Source organism: Apteryx mantelli, chromosome 6 (genome assembly GCF_036417845.1).
Source record: "Apteryx mantelli isolate bAptMan1 chromosome 6, bAptMan1.hap1, whole genome shotgun sequence".
Lineage (NCBI taxonomy): Eukaryota > Metazoa > Chordata > Aves > Apterygiformes > Apterygidae > Apteryx > Apteryx mantelli.
The window spans coordinates 45105931-45121247 of NC_089983.1; the positions used below are offsets into that span (position 1 = coordinate 45105931).

A 15317-nucleotide genomic window follows, 5' to 3' on the forward strand; every position below is an offset into this window, starting at 1 on the left:
ATCTATGGAATAAAGAGAAATGATAAAAATGGGACAGCAGCAAGTGAAGGGGAGAAGAAACACAGGTCCTGGAACAATGTCTAGTTTTCATTCACTCTGAAACTGTATGACTTTTTTGACTATAATAAAAATGAGTTTGTCCTCAATTTGACATAACAAATAGTGATATGACTACTAACTATAAAACATCCTACGCTAGGAAATTTAACTGCTACATTAGCTAAATTTAAAATATTTAAGTTTTAGAAATGTTAAAATAATCAGTGCCAACCAGCTTGATATTAAGAATTACTGTTTAAGTTTTAATACAGCTTTAACCAGAAGATTACAAGCAGCATCTTGATACATAACTGAACTTGTATGCACATATGTAGTCAGAGGTACCTTGCCAACACAGGAGCTCAACTGAATGTTGACTATGGAAAGGCAAGCATTCCATTTTCTTTAATTACACATTCAACACTTTTTCCCTTAGTTTAGTTATTGTTTGAGAAAATTTAGTTAAATTTAAAAATCATAACTAGCAAGTTAAATGTAGCATCCTCCAAAGAAAATTCTGAACAACTGCTAAAAAGGAAAGGGAGGTTACTTAATACATTCCTGGAGCACTAATGTTAATATATCTATTGATACATGAATTTACATAAACTATTAGCTGGTACAGAAAAGCTTGCAAGACATTCCCAGAAGCTGTCAAAAGTACTTCTTGCTTGGACCTTTGTAGGTAGCAGTATGCTACTTATACATTTGGTGCATATACTACAATGCTAGTAATAACTGAGACTCAGTTTTTTGAGGAACTATTCCATATATAATTTACATGGATGACACGGAGATATAAATGATGGAAATTTGATGCTGTCCTAGAATTAACTTTCAAAAAAATCTTTGTAAAAAATAATTCTGGGTTTAAATTAAAATAAAATAAATAAATACAGGAAATCTCTGAAATATTTTTGAAAGAGAGATCTTCATAGTCTAAGATATATCTCAGTATGAACTGAACTCAATATTTCAACTGAAAATGATCATGCCATTTCACCCCCCCTCCCAAAAAAAAGAAAGAATGAAAAAAAAGACAGTCAATTGCATATTATACAACTAACTATAATGTGACAAGGGAAAAGACACTCCTTTGTAGGGCTACACTTTCTTAACTTTTTCCTTAGTAATATAAATAATGTTATCAACCACCTGAATGCTGGCTGCTTTATATCTTGGTATGACTGGCAGGATCAATGAGCATTTAATTACTGCTATTTTCCTCTCCATTCCTACAGCTGCCAAGTCAAGTTTCAATAGCAATGAAGACTGAAGTTTGGGGGGAAAGGACATCTTTGAAAGTTTTGCCTGGTAAGGGAAAGAGATACAACAATAATGCAGAGGATAAGAAGGCCCGTATCTCCCCACAGAAAGCTATCTGATTACTTTGCTAGCAAAAGATATTGCTATCTTAAATTCTTGTAGAAACTTTAATTTGTGGATTGGGGTTTTCTCAAGAGATAGTTTTGTGGCACAGTATTAAAAAAATAATAAAAAATAAAAAACAGACACAGAGAGATGAATCTTCCCTACCTTCACAGAAGATACACCCTTCTACCAGACAGGGAAATAATTACTAACTTGTGGTCCTCTCATCTTCCTAACTTTTCTTAAACATTCTGAACACATCTGAAACCTATAAAACTCAAGACTGAAACATCTAAAGGATGTTTTACAACTGAATTCATTCCTACATTATCTATCAATTCTTCTCTTTTTTTACTTTCTTTTATTTCAAGTGCAATAATTCAATCAATTCCTCCAAATTATATTTTAACCATATTTTATTATTAGCTGCTTTGTGGTGGCATTAGACTATCTGAATTTAAGACTTCAGACAACAGCTCAGTGGCATCTTTAAGGATGTATTAAAGTAAACAGAGGAATTTTTTCCTCACGCCTAAAAATGACTCTTAATGTTAATATTGTTAGCTGTTATTTCATCTACCTCCTTATGTGCATACTTATCTCTTGAGATAAATAAAATGGGGAGCTACAGAGTCAGAAACCATCATGTGAAAAATATTTTCATCAAAACCAAAAAATACCAAACTGAGTAAAAAAGCAACTTTTCTGCCAATAGCTGTATTAAATATTATTCCATTAAGGGTTGTGCATTTACACTTCCCCATAGCAAATGTCAAATGCTGGATTTCAGCTGCAATCCAGCTACTCTCCCCAAATACTGCAGAACAGTTGATTACATTTTTGCCTATTTCTAGCATCAGTTGAAAGCAGCAGTTTGTTTATATAAGCCTTATTAGTATCTAAGCATGCTCCAGAAATGTTTCATCTGTTACACTGAGTCCCCATAAACTTCTTGGGGGCTTTTTCTTCCTTTTGATGTAAGTAACAAGTGAAGACTGTGTATATGTATAAAGGTGAACAGCAAGCATGTTGAGGAAAACTACACAATAAATGAGCCATTATATTGAAAAGGTTTGGTCTACCCTTCTAATCAGAAGATTTTTATCAGACTTCCATTTACTTTATTGCAACATCCTTTTTAAAAACTAAAACAAAGACAGAAAACAAACAAACAAAACCCCCCAGCATTATTCCAGAGGAGCATAGCTATTCTGACACACTAAGGACAAAAATACAAAAATTATTTTAGCCAGATCCTGAGTGGTTATCTACTCTGAAGAACAGGATCAATCCTAAACTGTTGGAGCAGGTACTGCCAGGCAACCAGTCGTGTTATATGAACACAGCTGTAATGACTTGTGGCAAAGGCTATTATGCAGAAAATGAAAACAGTTATTGTTTTCACCTTCATTCTTAAATACATTCAGCTGCAATGTTCTAGTCTGGAGAATACACAGATCACTGGGCCTACGCTCTAATAAAGGAAAGTGTGGCAAAAATCCAAACGTCACTTTGTATGACTGGTATCAGTCCAGCCCTACTGAGAAGTTAGAAGAATTGTTCACTGCCAGGCCTGAAGATTCCTTTGACTGAACACAGACGCTGGTTTCCTGAACATATTGGGATACTCACTTGATGATTGAATCTGGGGAAAATAAGCCACACAGTCTTTGGCTTTGTGGGCAGGTAGCTGCTCGAATATTTCTTTAAGACTTTGATAAACACAGTGTGGCTTACTTACAGGGTGGTAAGTGTAGCAACTAAGCTCACCAAGTCTTGTTTATATGCCTTTTCCTCAGGAAGGCCATTTCATATTTCTCAGTGACAAAAAGATGGGAGCTCTTTCCCCAATTTACTGCTTCTGTTTTACTTACACCTCTGCTAACAATAGTTTTGTAGCTGGAAGGGGACAGAACATCCTCTATTCCCATTATTGCTGCAGTATAGTCCTTGCACTTGTCAAACAGATGGATGAAGATAGACCCGATTTAGGACAACCTTTTTTTTTTTTTTAACCTATATGCCTCATCTAATATAGTTTTCAGTTACCCTAAAAATCTTCTGGTTGTTGTGGTGGGATATTATACAATATTGGAATTCATGACCATCAAGGATTACACTGGTCTACTATTTCATCACCACATTGAGCTTTTCATTTGCTAGTTTGATTTCCTTGGATTTGGTGGAAACTTAAGTAGTATTCAACAGATTGAAGCATGCTTCCAAGTGATGTCTAAACTTCAGTTGAAATGATTGCCTCAGAAAATGAAAACTGTTGTGCAAAGAGAATACAGCATTTCACGTAGACAGAGACTCATGAAAGGATCTCACCATATGAAAAGAATAACATTTTCTTCAAACTGTGTTGTTTCACTAAAATATTTTCCAGTATCCTTTTGGGGTTTATTAAATGCTTACGTATTAAAATGAATGCCTCAATTTCTTTAAGAGCTTCAGTGCTAGCATGCAGACTTTAGAAGAAATGCAATTAGCAACAGTCATGTTACCCTTTTTCTGGGTGTACTGCAATAGATCTTGGCTGGTCCAAGCCCTGGGATATAATTACATATCGGAACGAGCCGTTGAGCCTGGCAACCTCAATTAAGTTGAAGCCATGGTCTGTCCAATATATGTTACCTAGGAAAAATACCAGGAAGTTATTAAAAGAAAAAGAAAAAAGAAAATGCTACCTGGAAAGTGTTTAAATCTTAAGTGCATAAGTTAGGACCAGAAAGTAATCGATGTATTTTAAATTATACATATCTCGTATTTGAAATTTCTAGTCCTATTCAGGCTTCTGTTTTAAAGTATAAACATGTATTTGTGGTTTGTCAAAGTTGAGACTATCCATCTAAGTAAGAAATAGTGTCCAAGACATTTAAACAATTTTTTCTGTTGGTAGTAAATTTACAAAAAACAGTGTGGATATCTTCAAAGAAAAGTATCTAGACGTTTGGTATATTAGAAATTAGAGCTGAAAGCAAACCAAACTATTTAGCCTAGTGCTGGAAATGCAAGACTGTACTGTCATAAAACATGACAATTCCTGAAAAAGATAAAGACCTACCTGCTATCCAATCCACTGCAATGCCTTCAACTCTTCCCAAACCATTGGTAACAATGTCTTCTTTCCACGTTTGGTCTCGTTTAGATCTGCTAATTTTGTTGAAGCCCATGTCTGTCCAATAGATTGTATCATTTCCTATGAAATACATAGCAAGGATTTTTGGATTCAGTTACTTTAGTCCAAGTGTCTGCATTAACAACTGTAAAAACTTCCAATTAAGACTGTATTAATATGTTACAAAACTAACAGATGAATGGTATCAAGAGTATCATCTTCAATTCCTCATTTTTTCCCTCTTTTTGTTTAAAAATAATTAAATCAGAGTACTAGGTTTTCTCCTGACTGGTTTATAGACAACAGATGGAAACCGCTACCCCTATTACAAATAAGACAATATCACCAGTACATTATCCAATGGGATAAATGACAACAATTTATTTCTTTTATTAATCACTATTGGAAAAATATTTAGGGCTCTGAAAAAGTATAGTGTAAAGCTACCTATAAAATCATTTTCTTTGGTAATCATTACGATTAAATTTTGGCGGTACCAAAAGCAAACCAGTACAAAAAATAGTGTGAAATTTAAGAGTGACATAATGATACAAGATTAAAAAATGGACTCTCTTCACAATTCATTTTTTCTTTTACATGTTCTGACAAGGTTTCGCTAACAGTCTTGTTTGGTGCTTCAAGGCATTTTCAGCTGTCCTCCCTGCCACTTTGCTGTAGGCAACTGCTCCATAAGGAAGAGCAGAGGCAACACTACGTAGCGTGAGAGTGCAAACCCACTTTCACTGGCCATTTAAACTAATCAGCCAGACTGTGACTTTGGAATGGCCAAAGCACGGACGTGCATTCCCTTCTGTTGCCATACTGTGAGAGAAGCAACACTGGCAAAGAGATGGGGCCACCAAGGTGATGCCATCTTTAAGGCAGACTTCTCTCGATGTCCGTTGTTGGGGCTCTGAGCGGACGACACAGCCATGCTGCAATCCACAGTGACATTCTGGTTTCCAAGCGGAAACCAGGGACAGACCTCCAGAATGAGCTATTTCCTCTGGGAAAGATGGTAGCTGATGGAGATCACTAATATCTGTTCCTTCTTTATCTTTTCATACTGTATGTATCTGCTATTAATTTCATAAAGGTAGGTGTATGAAACAATGAAAGAAAAAGCAAAATTAACACAGATAATGGTCAATTCCAAGCCCAAACAGTATAGTATGCTCAACAACCCTGGCCAAACCACCTCTTTCAAAACAGTTTTTGGCAAATTATATTTGGAAGAAATGCCATACAATGAGATAGATAAATAACAAATTCTGACTTCACGTATCCACAACAAATAGTTAGAAGATCACCTACTGGAGCCATGTATTTTGCTAGTTATTCAAAGTGAGTAAGAAAACCACACAGTCCTTCATACTAACTGCACATACATTCAGCACTAAGGTATTAATATGTGTGATTGTGTGCACGTATACCAAACGCTCTTCAGTGGAATGTAAGATATATAGAGTTATTTAGAAGGGAAATGCCTTTATAAAGTCTTATCCATATCTGAAAGTACACTGTTACTAATAAAAAGGCATGTTTGTATTAGGTTTACCAGCTGGACAAATCTTCTACTAGAGAAATTTATGTATTTCCTATTCCAGTTTAATTCATTTTATAAAAAGAAACCACTGTTTTCATACTATGACCATTTTACAGTCACCCACATGACCAACAACACACCTAACAAGAATACAGCTAAGAAACTCAGATATGAGAATACAGAGATCTCTGTGGTTTCACTTCCATGAACACATCTTGATGTGTATAACCCAACTGACTTTGCAGTAATGTTTTCCCATAGAGAAGACCCAAATGACTATTTCTTAAAATAATGTTTTTCGGTAATCCAAAAATGCAAACAACTGAACTATGTGGATGGATTACCAGATAACCACATGCTGAAGAGATAATACCAATTTAAAAAATTGTATTTCTATTCAAAATATGTCATTATTCTTAGCAACCACTAAAAGAATTTCTAAAATACTAATTTACTTTCTATAAAATGCAGTATTTTGTGAAATCTTAACTTTACTCTGTTACAGATGTATATTTTTCCTTAATACACAATATACTTGACCTGAATATAAACAGAAAGCAACTAATGGTTATCTACACACACAAAAAGGAGGTTGAAGAGAGAAAACCTTAGACGTGTACAGATATAATACCAAAGCTATAAAAACAGTTCCCAATAGTAAAAACAAACACATTTTTAATACAAATGTTGGGGGGAATACTATTTCAAAATCAGTAAAAATTCATTTTTATTTAGCTGGTAGTGTTCCTGTAAAATGACGAGAATTTCTAAGCAGAAAGCATCTGTTCTAGAAAAACAAATTATGCAAGTAGTTTTGGGACTGGAACTAACTGGGGAAACTCAAGTCATATTTACTGTGTCAGAGGAAATAATACCTCTAGCATAAAAAGAACAATTGCCAAAAGAGTAGTTAATGTATCTTCACATTAAAATGGAAGTAAATAATACCTTATGCTACACAAAATATATACTGACACATTAACTGGACCAATAGAAGAGAATATAAAAACTCATGAGACTTAATTTCAGAAAGAAGTTTCTAATTTTCAGAAATTTTACTCCCATAGGTTCTCAAAAACTGACAACATCAAAGAAAGCATCAAAGTACAGAAAGGATGGGCTGAGCAAAATTTTTCCTTACACGCTCAAAATACTGAAATCTTTTTCTATATTGATATATGTGGATCAAAAGTTGTTTACTTAGTATTTGTATACTTGGAGGAATACATGTACAATGTATTGTACCTGTGAGAGAAATGGGCTGATTACATATTTAGTTGAGGTATTCCTCCCTATTTTAAAACCAGATTTTACACTGTACACAGTGTTTGATTCAGCAATGGGATATAAGAATCCAAAACTAAAACCAGGCCACTTCTCTTCCCTCCAAAACTACATGCTTATTTATGAAAAATCTTCTCTTTTTTCTAAATCATTAATAAAATGAGCAGTTGAAAACCGAAATTCATGCCAACTTGTGCAATACAGGCACATCCCATGAACTGTCAAAGATGCATTCCTGAAAGTATGGAAGTCAATAATGCAGAAGACAGTGAAGCAATTAATTAACAGAGGGGCACATATGCAGGGCCTTTAGAAATGCAAAAAGATTAAATACATAGGGAAAGTATGTACAGTGTGGAAGATGGAAGAAGCAGTGGAGGGATCATTAGAATCGTCACCTGAAGGGGAGATGAGCTTTTTAAGATGTATCACTGTTCTGGGAGGTCTCAGGCAATTCATCTGTGAGCCCAAATGCTGACCATAATTCTTTTGGTGCAAGGTTCTTGCCGTATCTTTCTGGAAGTTACACTTTCATTGTTGACACCATCTTCCTCACGATAAATCAAATCAAGGGCAAAGGACGGAAAAACAAGGTAATGCTCAGAACGTTAGTTTCACAGATGAGAACTGCTGAGATCCTCCCAAACAGTGATCTGTCCTGAACAGCCGGCCTCTCTTCCAGGTGATGATCATGCTCTTGCCTCCACATTCTTCACACCATAGATACTTGTTCCTGTGTATTTAAATTGTGTTCATTTCTGAAGCCCCTGCATGCATCTCTCTGCTACAGTAAATCTTACAGGAAAAACTGCTTCAGTATCTCTCCATCTCATCCATGAAGCAGAGAATGATTAGCAGAGCAGGATATTAAACAACCAGCAATGTAACTATGAAACAGCAGATTGAGAAGCAACAGATAAAGGGATATTCCTCCATCATTTTTCCTGCAGGAACCAAAAGCTTCAAAGAAACTGTCTATCATGATCTTGTCAAATCCAGCTCTCTGGACAAACTCATTTTGTTATGAGTGATAGCAGTTGCTTCATCATACATTCCCTCTGCAACCCTTTCATGTGATAAGTGACTGATTAGCTTTGGGTTTCTCAAGATAATAAATAACTGCTGCATACTGAGTCCTTCACAGTGCTGTTTCCTTTTTCTTCCTCTTAGACTTTTTCAGTTGTGAAGATGCATTTTATTTCTTCAAATTCAACTTCATGATCTACCAGCTCTTAGCCTGTAATGCACTCTGACTGCTTATTCCTTCTCTTTGCTATTGGCTGAATCTTCAAGCCTATTTCAGGTTTAACAGACAAGGTATTTATTCCACAGAGAATGGGAGGAATCAAGTAACTGAAGCCAGAAGAAATGGGCATAATAAAAGACATTTCAAGTAATATTCCCAATCTGGCAATGGATTCTCAGAACTCTATTAAACAATACTTCATTGATACCACCTTTATGGTCCTTTCAATGACAAGTAAAGATAAAAAAATCTGCCTAATAGTCCATGAGAAATTAACAGGATTAACAACTGACCATCGTTCCAAAAAGTCTAGGAATTAGTGCTTTAGAAAAAACAGCTGAGAAGCTCAGAGACCAAACAAAAAGTCTCTTTCTAATATCGTACTTAAGAGAGACGAGAAAGTCTGATCAGTATTGCAAGTGGAAATTCATAAAGCACATGCTGCATGCTGCTTCTAGAATGTATCTCTAAAGGTAAGTGCTAGCAGGATGAGTATGCAGTCCACGAAGAGCAAATATTCTGGTTTCAATTTTGCAACTGACAGTACTTTCCTCCCTTCTTCCATGCCGCTTTCCTACTGCACAGTTCCTCAAACCAGACACGCCATCTCAGATGTGTCATACTGTTAAAAGATCTGGTATACGACCTTCAGTAGCTTTATATGAGTTATATATAATAACGTATTTTACATATATAATACTATTATATGTTAGCAGGACTTGATTAATTAATAAAGAACAAATTGCTTAAGATAAATATTAGAAGATTCAAACTGCTCATGAATTATATTTGTTTCCAGTATTTTGCAAAATACAATGAATACAAACCTTAGTTGGTAATTTTTCTAGAATAATAAATCACTGACAACAATCAAATTGTATATAAATAATGCATGCAGTCTTGAAAAATAAAGTCAAAGCTCCCACTAGTATACTGATATTAAACCTCAGTAAACACAATTCAAATGCTCATACTGTATAACTATGTGCCTTTGCTTGCTTGGTATCCTGAATTAAATTTTCATTAAACATAATGATAACACATTCAAATTGAGATTTTGATATAATTGTTCAAAGATGATTCAAGGCAAATAAAAAAATAATTTTTCTGAAGTACTGACAGAGGTTATTTATTTACAGTAATGCCAAACTTTTCGTTCACTATTCGCTCTACATTACTTTGGAGAGTATTTTTTTGATCTGCAGGTCCTTACTATAAAAAAAAAAAAAAAAAGAGTGAGAGACTCTTGTGCTGTACAGTGTGAAAGTATCCATGAAATTAACTTTTACTAAACAATAAGGATCCCTGTGGGTTTCAAACAGAGCCAATACTATAAAATTTGCTGAGTTTCAGATGGCATTTGGACACAGATGGTGTGATCCAAATGACATATCCCTGTCATTTTATGAGACAGCAATTTTTATGGGCTCCTTTCTGCTAATAATCGAAGTTCTCTGTGTCCCGACAGAACACAACATTCTCAGTGGGATTCAACCACTGAAGACGCATGCCATGCTCAACATTGCTAATGGGAACTCAGGTAAAGCAACTGGCCTTTAGTTTGTTACAGAGTCTGTTTGACTTGTAAAAGTGAACACGGCAAACCTAATGAGACACCACACAGGTCTGTGTCAATGCTGTCTCAGGCAGGTAGTACTAGCAATATAATAATGGCTCAAACCTATTTTATTTTCCAAAACACTGGAAGTTATTGGAAATCAACAGAATGGAGATGAAAACTCCGTTCAGCATCTGGTACCTGAAGCCAGCTCTGGTTTCAGACAGAAAGAAGACCTACACTCAGTTTGAAGCCTTCCATGTCTATTTAAAGATTGCTGGAATCTGAAGTGAAGAGAATTAATACCTAGACATGGCAGTTGCCATGAAACGGGAAACATCAATCTATAACTTCATGCAGCTTCTAAAAGCATTTTGCTGAGCGGTGAGCTTTAAAACAATGGCCTCCCACTGACTCCTACAGTCCTCAGGCAGCTTATCAGCAAACATTGATGAATTCCAGTTAATGTGTTAGTATTTTGCCAATAAAATCCTGTAACTCACGATTTGACATGCAAACTACTGCTTTCCCTTTTGCTAGGCCTTACCAGTTTAGTCTGTAAATGTTTACAATGCTTATTTTAACTCAGCGAGTAAAATTTATTGTTCTTTCACCTATCCACACCTGTACTTACACCACAGACACAAAGGCCTGGAGGCAGAATGACAGCATGAGCAAGAGAGGACAAGAAATCGCGGCAAATATGTGGAAAAATATGTGATAATGGCTCTGGGTTCCCAGCTCTCACTAAGTTCAGCAAAACTCAGTGAAGGATTGGAAAGAGCCCACTTTTGACAGAGGCAAAATCTTGCAAATCTTTTCTTTAAATCCCTTTTCTGAAATCAACTATTGCAGAGTGAAAGGGGCTCAACAATAACATTGCATTCTGTCAAAACTACCCAAAACTCTCACTATTACTGCATCTTTATGGAGACTCTTCAGAATAATGAAAACGTTCATGTAACTGCTCCACATTGTTGTACAAGTAACTCCTTATGAAGACAGAAATGTTATTACTCTTCAGGCAATACTTACCCTCTAAGTTGGCAGGAGTTAGGACAGAGTCTCCCAATCAACATGCTTGATCGCTTTCTTGAAGACACAGTTCTACCCATCAATTTGAAGAACATGGTTTTGCAAATAACCATATTGTCCTCATTTCTTCAACAGAGAGTCCTTGATATCTTAAAGAGCCCCTAAGTAATTGGCTCTCATTCAGATTCTCCTCTAATCAGATCAGGTTTAAGCACAGAGTCCCTCCCACTATGTGAAATAATTATTTCAACAAATGCAAACCAGGTACTAAGGTAAAAAGTATGGCTGGCTTGGTTAGCTTCCTGAAACAACATCAAAAGGAAAACACAACGGGCATTTCCCCGACGTACTAAGAAGTCACCTTTGGCAACAGGGAAGAATCGGCTCCACTATCTTTAACAATATAGAAACAAAAGAGGTTAGGATCACACTTAGGTTTATAAACCTATGTCTTAAATAAACGTGCAGCTCCTGCTCCCCATCAACCTCTAAGAAAATCTAAAGGTCAAAACTATTCTTTTATTTCTTTAATGAGAATTAAGAAATATCACTATCTCAAGGGAGAAGAAAGGTGCCTTTATATTGCTGTTCTAGCCCCTTTCAGATCTGCAAAAAATACTACCGTAACTCTTTGAGCTATCATAAGACACACTAGTAGCACACGTTAATGTATTTTAGCCACTTTGCGTACCTAATCATTTTTGAGAGTAGAACAGAAGTAGGAAATGTTTCATATTTAAGAATGAAAAGCAACATTTACTAAAAAATCTACAGTTACTAAAAAATCAATATAAAAACAAGGTGCAATCTGAAATCATCTCCACTTGCTTTCTGAATTGCATTTTATGAACAACGGTTTTAGGAACGAATTCAGAAAATTCAAGGTAAAACACCAACATGAGAAAAATAACTCTTTTTTAAGCTGAAATACAACAGAAGGCTGTACTTCAACGTATTATGATACAGCATCCCCTTGTGATTTTACTGCTACAGAAGATTTACATTAATGTTCAGCAACACATTTGTCACTGTCAATTGTATCTACGTTTCCTGTGCTGTAACTGATTATAATGCAAGTTAATGGACCTCACTGAATTTCTTTTTTCTTCAGATCTCATTTTTTCAAAAAGCCAAAAATATTAGTATGTGCATCTTTTTATTCCAAAGTATTAATTTGATATTGACTAGTGAAGTCTGAATACAGCTCTCCAAAATAAGAGCCGGTATACCCCCGGACAACCCAACTACGTTGTCTTAGGACTCTCAGTAAAGAACCTGCATAGCTACTACTTCGCTATTATCTTATATTTTCCCACAAACAGGTGAAATCTGCTGAATCATAGACTTTCTCATCTAAGGTATTTGTATAAACACACGGGCTTTTAAGTGAACTTTGTGACTGACCTAGCTACTGTATAACAAAAGCTCTGAACATTAGCTATCTCTGACTCAAAAGCAAAACATACAGCTAGGATGGCACTATGAAATGTCAAGTGAACTTGTAAGTTTGCTAGGCAGAGTAGATCTAAACGAGCATCAGTGAAGAAAGCAGGCAAAAGACAGAGAGCACGGTAATGTGTTACATTTCTCACCTGTTTTAACAAAACTTCAGCAACATTTGCATGATGGAATCAAACAGAACAAGCAGAACAAGGTCTGTTTTAAATATGATGACATATATTAACATATACTTAAGCAAAAACTTATGATCTCTCAATGCTGAATTCCTAGTGAGAATTTATTTCAAAATGACAAATGATGGAGTGTGACAAAATATCTGTGTATTTCAGGAAACTAATGTCTATTCTTCTACAGTGTAGATCATCTAAAATGTTATTTCTAAACTCCTAGTTTGTAAACTCACTGGGCAACAAAAGCAGCTCAGGGTAAAATCAGCTGAGAAGGAAAGAATGGTCAAACAGTTAATGTGCTAAAAATACAGAGGGATGTTTTCAGGTTACTACTTGGCCACAGATTTCTTACTATCTGTAAACAAATGGTAAATTCCCAACAGTTGTGAAGATATTCACATACCTTCCAGTATCAGTGAGAGATGTATTCAACTACTTTTCAGGACCTGATAACTTAAATTTCTTTTCAACTTCCTTCATGTATATGCAAAACAGAAAATCCTTAATTTCATAGGAAATTTGTCAGGCTATCTAAACTAAAAACTGTCTCGTATTTATACACTGCACTAAAATGTATGTAGTGTACCTAAGACAGAAATGCATGTTCCTCAGACCATTGCAACATATGCTTCTGAGAGGAAGATACAGCTAGAGCTGGATTGTACAGTTGGTTCAGTGAAGTTGCTGAGCTTTGCTAGACAAAAAGACTATTGCTACCAGCTGTCCAACCCACCTGTTAGGTACAATCTGTGTAACCAAGAACATTCAGAGGAAAAATGTCATGAAAGGAACAATCTATTTTCAATGAAGAAGGAACTAATGAAGCCTACTTTTCTATAGGTTTATGACCATTTTCTCTAAAAGCTCCAATTTCCTACTCCTGTTCCCAGTGATATCTCCACTGAAAAAGAGCCAGCAGATGCTGCTGCTAGTGTGACTTACATACATATAATAAATGTTACTGTTTATATATAATAAATGTTTTTCTGTTTACTAAAAGTAATATAATTCCATGTTAAATTAAGGTGTTCTACTGTTGTGTTGTTTAATGCAATTTTAAAATTTAATCTGTAATACTACACATTTTCAAAACAAGTTTGTATTACCTCAATCTGATATAAAGTTTCAAGTTATTTTTGATTTGAATATCACTTCATTTGATTCCAATCACAGTACAGTCAGACCTTAAACCTACTCAGAGAAGGCAAGCCCCTGCATAGTTTTTAAGACCTGGTTTACAGCAGACCAGCACCATAAGCGCTAACCATGCAGAAAGAATCTATTTTGTTTCTATTCCTTAGCATATTAAAGGAAGTAGATTATGGAAAAGCTCTGTCCCTACAAAGGTAGATTATAGAAATTTAACAAGTTTATGAAATAAATTTGCAAAACACATTCGTAGTTGCATCTCTTAAACTTAACTTATAGTATTTTTTGAAGTCCCTACCTCAATAGGAAACATCTGTTGATTGTATTTCTTGATTAAACAGCCTAAATTCAAAGTATCTATTTTACTGTATCTTTCTTCAATAGCTGGAGTTTAACACTGTAACACACAATCAACTTCCACTGGCTTTGTATGTAGTTGTAGTTACTCAGAAATTTTGAAAACTGGGTTTTTATTTCATTTATAGAATTTACTGTATATATAGTAAACTACAGTATACATAATATTTACCTGCATGGAAATCTATGCCCACAGCAAATGAAGCTCCAGATATAGGCATTAAAGTATCCATTTTATCATTTGGATCAAGAGGAATTCCTCTAATTCCTTCGTGAACAGAATACATAAGAAATGATTCAATACCTATGGGAAAATCAGATAGTTAATGCGAGCAAAATGGAGTATTTCCTAATTAACATGAACTGAGAAATTAACAGGCACTGGACAGTGCTTTCCAGCACTGCTTTGCAGCTTTCCAGGATAACACTCTGAACCGGATGAGGCAGCAATTCCATGTAGGGATAAATAATAGCAAATTTACACAACTATAAGGCACAGTAGGATGATGCTTGACTTCTATTGTTCTGTATTACTGAGGCAAAAAGTAAAACTTTGGATGTAAGCTATGTTTCTTTTTTTTTTTTTTTTTTTTTTTTGCTTAAATACATCTTACTGTATATTTAGGGCTGTATAATAAAAGAAGATACCCAACCTTTCAGATACTGCAGACTATAACTTAATTTTAGGATAAGGTACATGGCCTTGAAATTATACATGCAATGATGGGTCAGACAGTCTGTTTTTCTGCCTACATTAAAAAAAAAAAGTGTGAAAAATGTTCCTTAGTTTCCCACAAAATTGTGGAAGCTATGCAGAACTAAAAGAAATTAAAAGCTAAGCTGGAATTCCATCTTAGCCACAACAGACATTTCTCTGCTCCTGCTGTAATCAAGCATAGTATGTAACATTATTTAAGTTAAAATGAATAAATATGGATTCTTTATTCATTTCTTTCAGTATTCCTACAAATCTGAAGTTA

At 35.1% G+C, this 15317-nt stretch overlaps 1 protein-coding gene across 1 annotated transcript in view; it reads right to left on the reverse strand.

Annotated features, from left to right (window-relative positions):
- Positions 1-15317, reverse strand: part of LRP1B (LDL receptor related protein 1B) — a 752762-nt gene that overhangs the window by 185917 nt on the left and 551528 nt on the right. Inside the window, exons 35-37 of the mRNA XM_067299399.1 lie at positions 14510-14641; positions 4478-4612; positions 3918-4047 (exon numbers count right to left, since the gene is read on the reverse strand). Of these exons, the coding sequence (XP_067155500.1) occupies positions 3918-4047; positions 4478-4612; positions 14510-14641 (397 nt within the window). The remainder of the gene's footprint in view (positions 1-3917; positions 4048-4477; positions 4613-14509; positions 14642-15317) is intronic.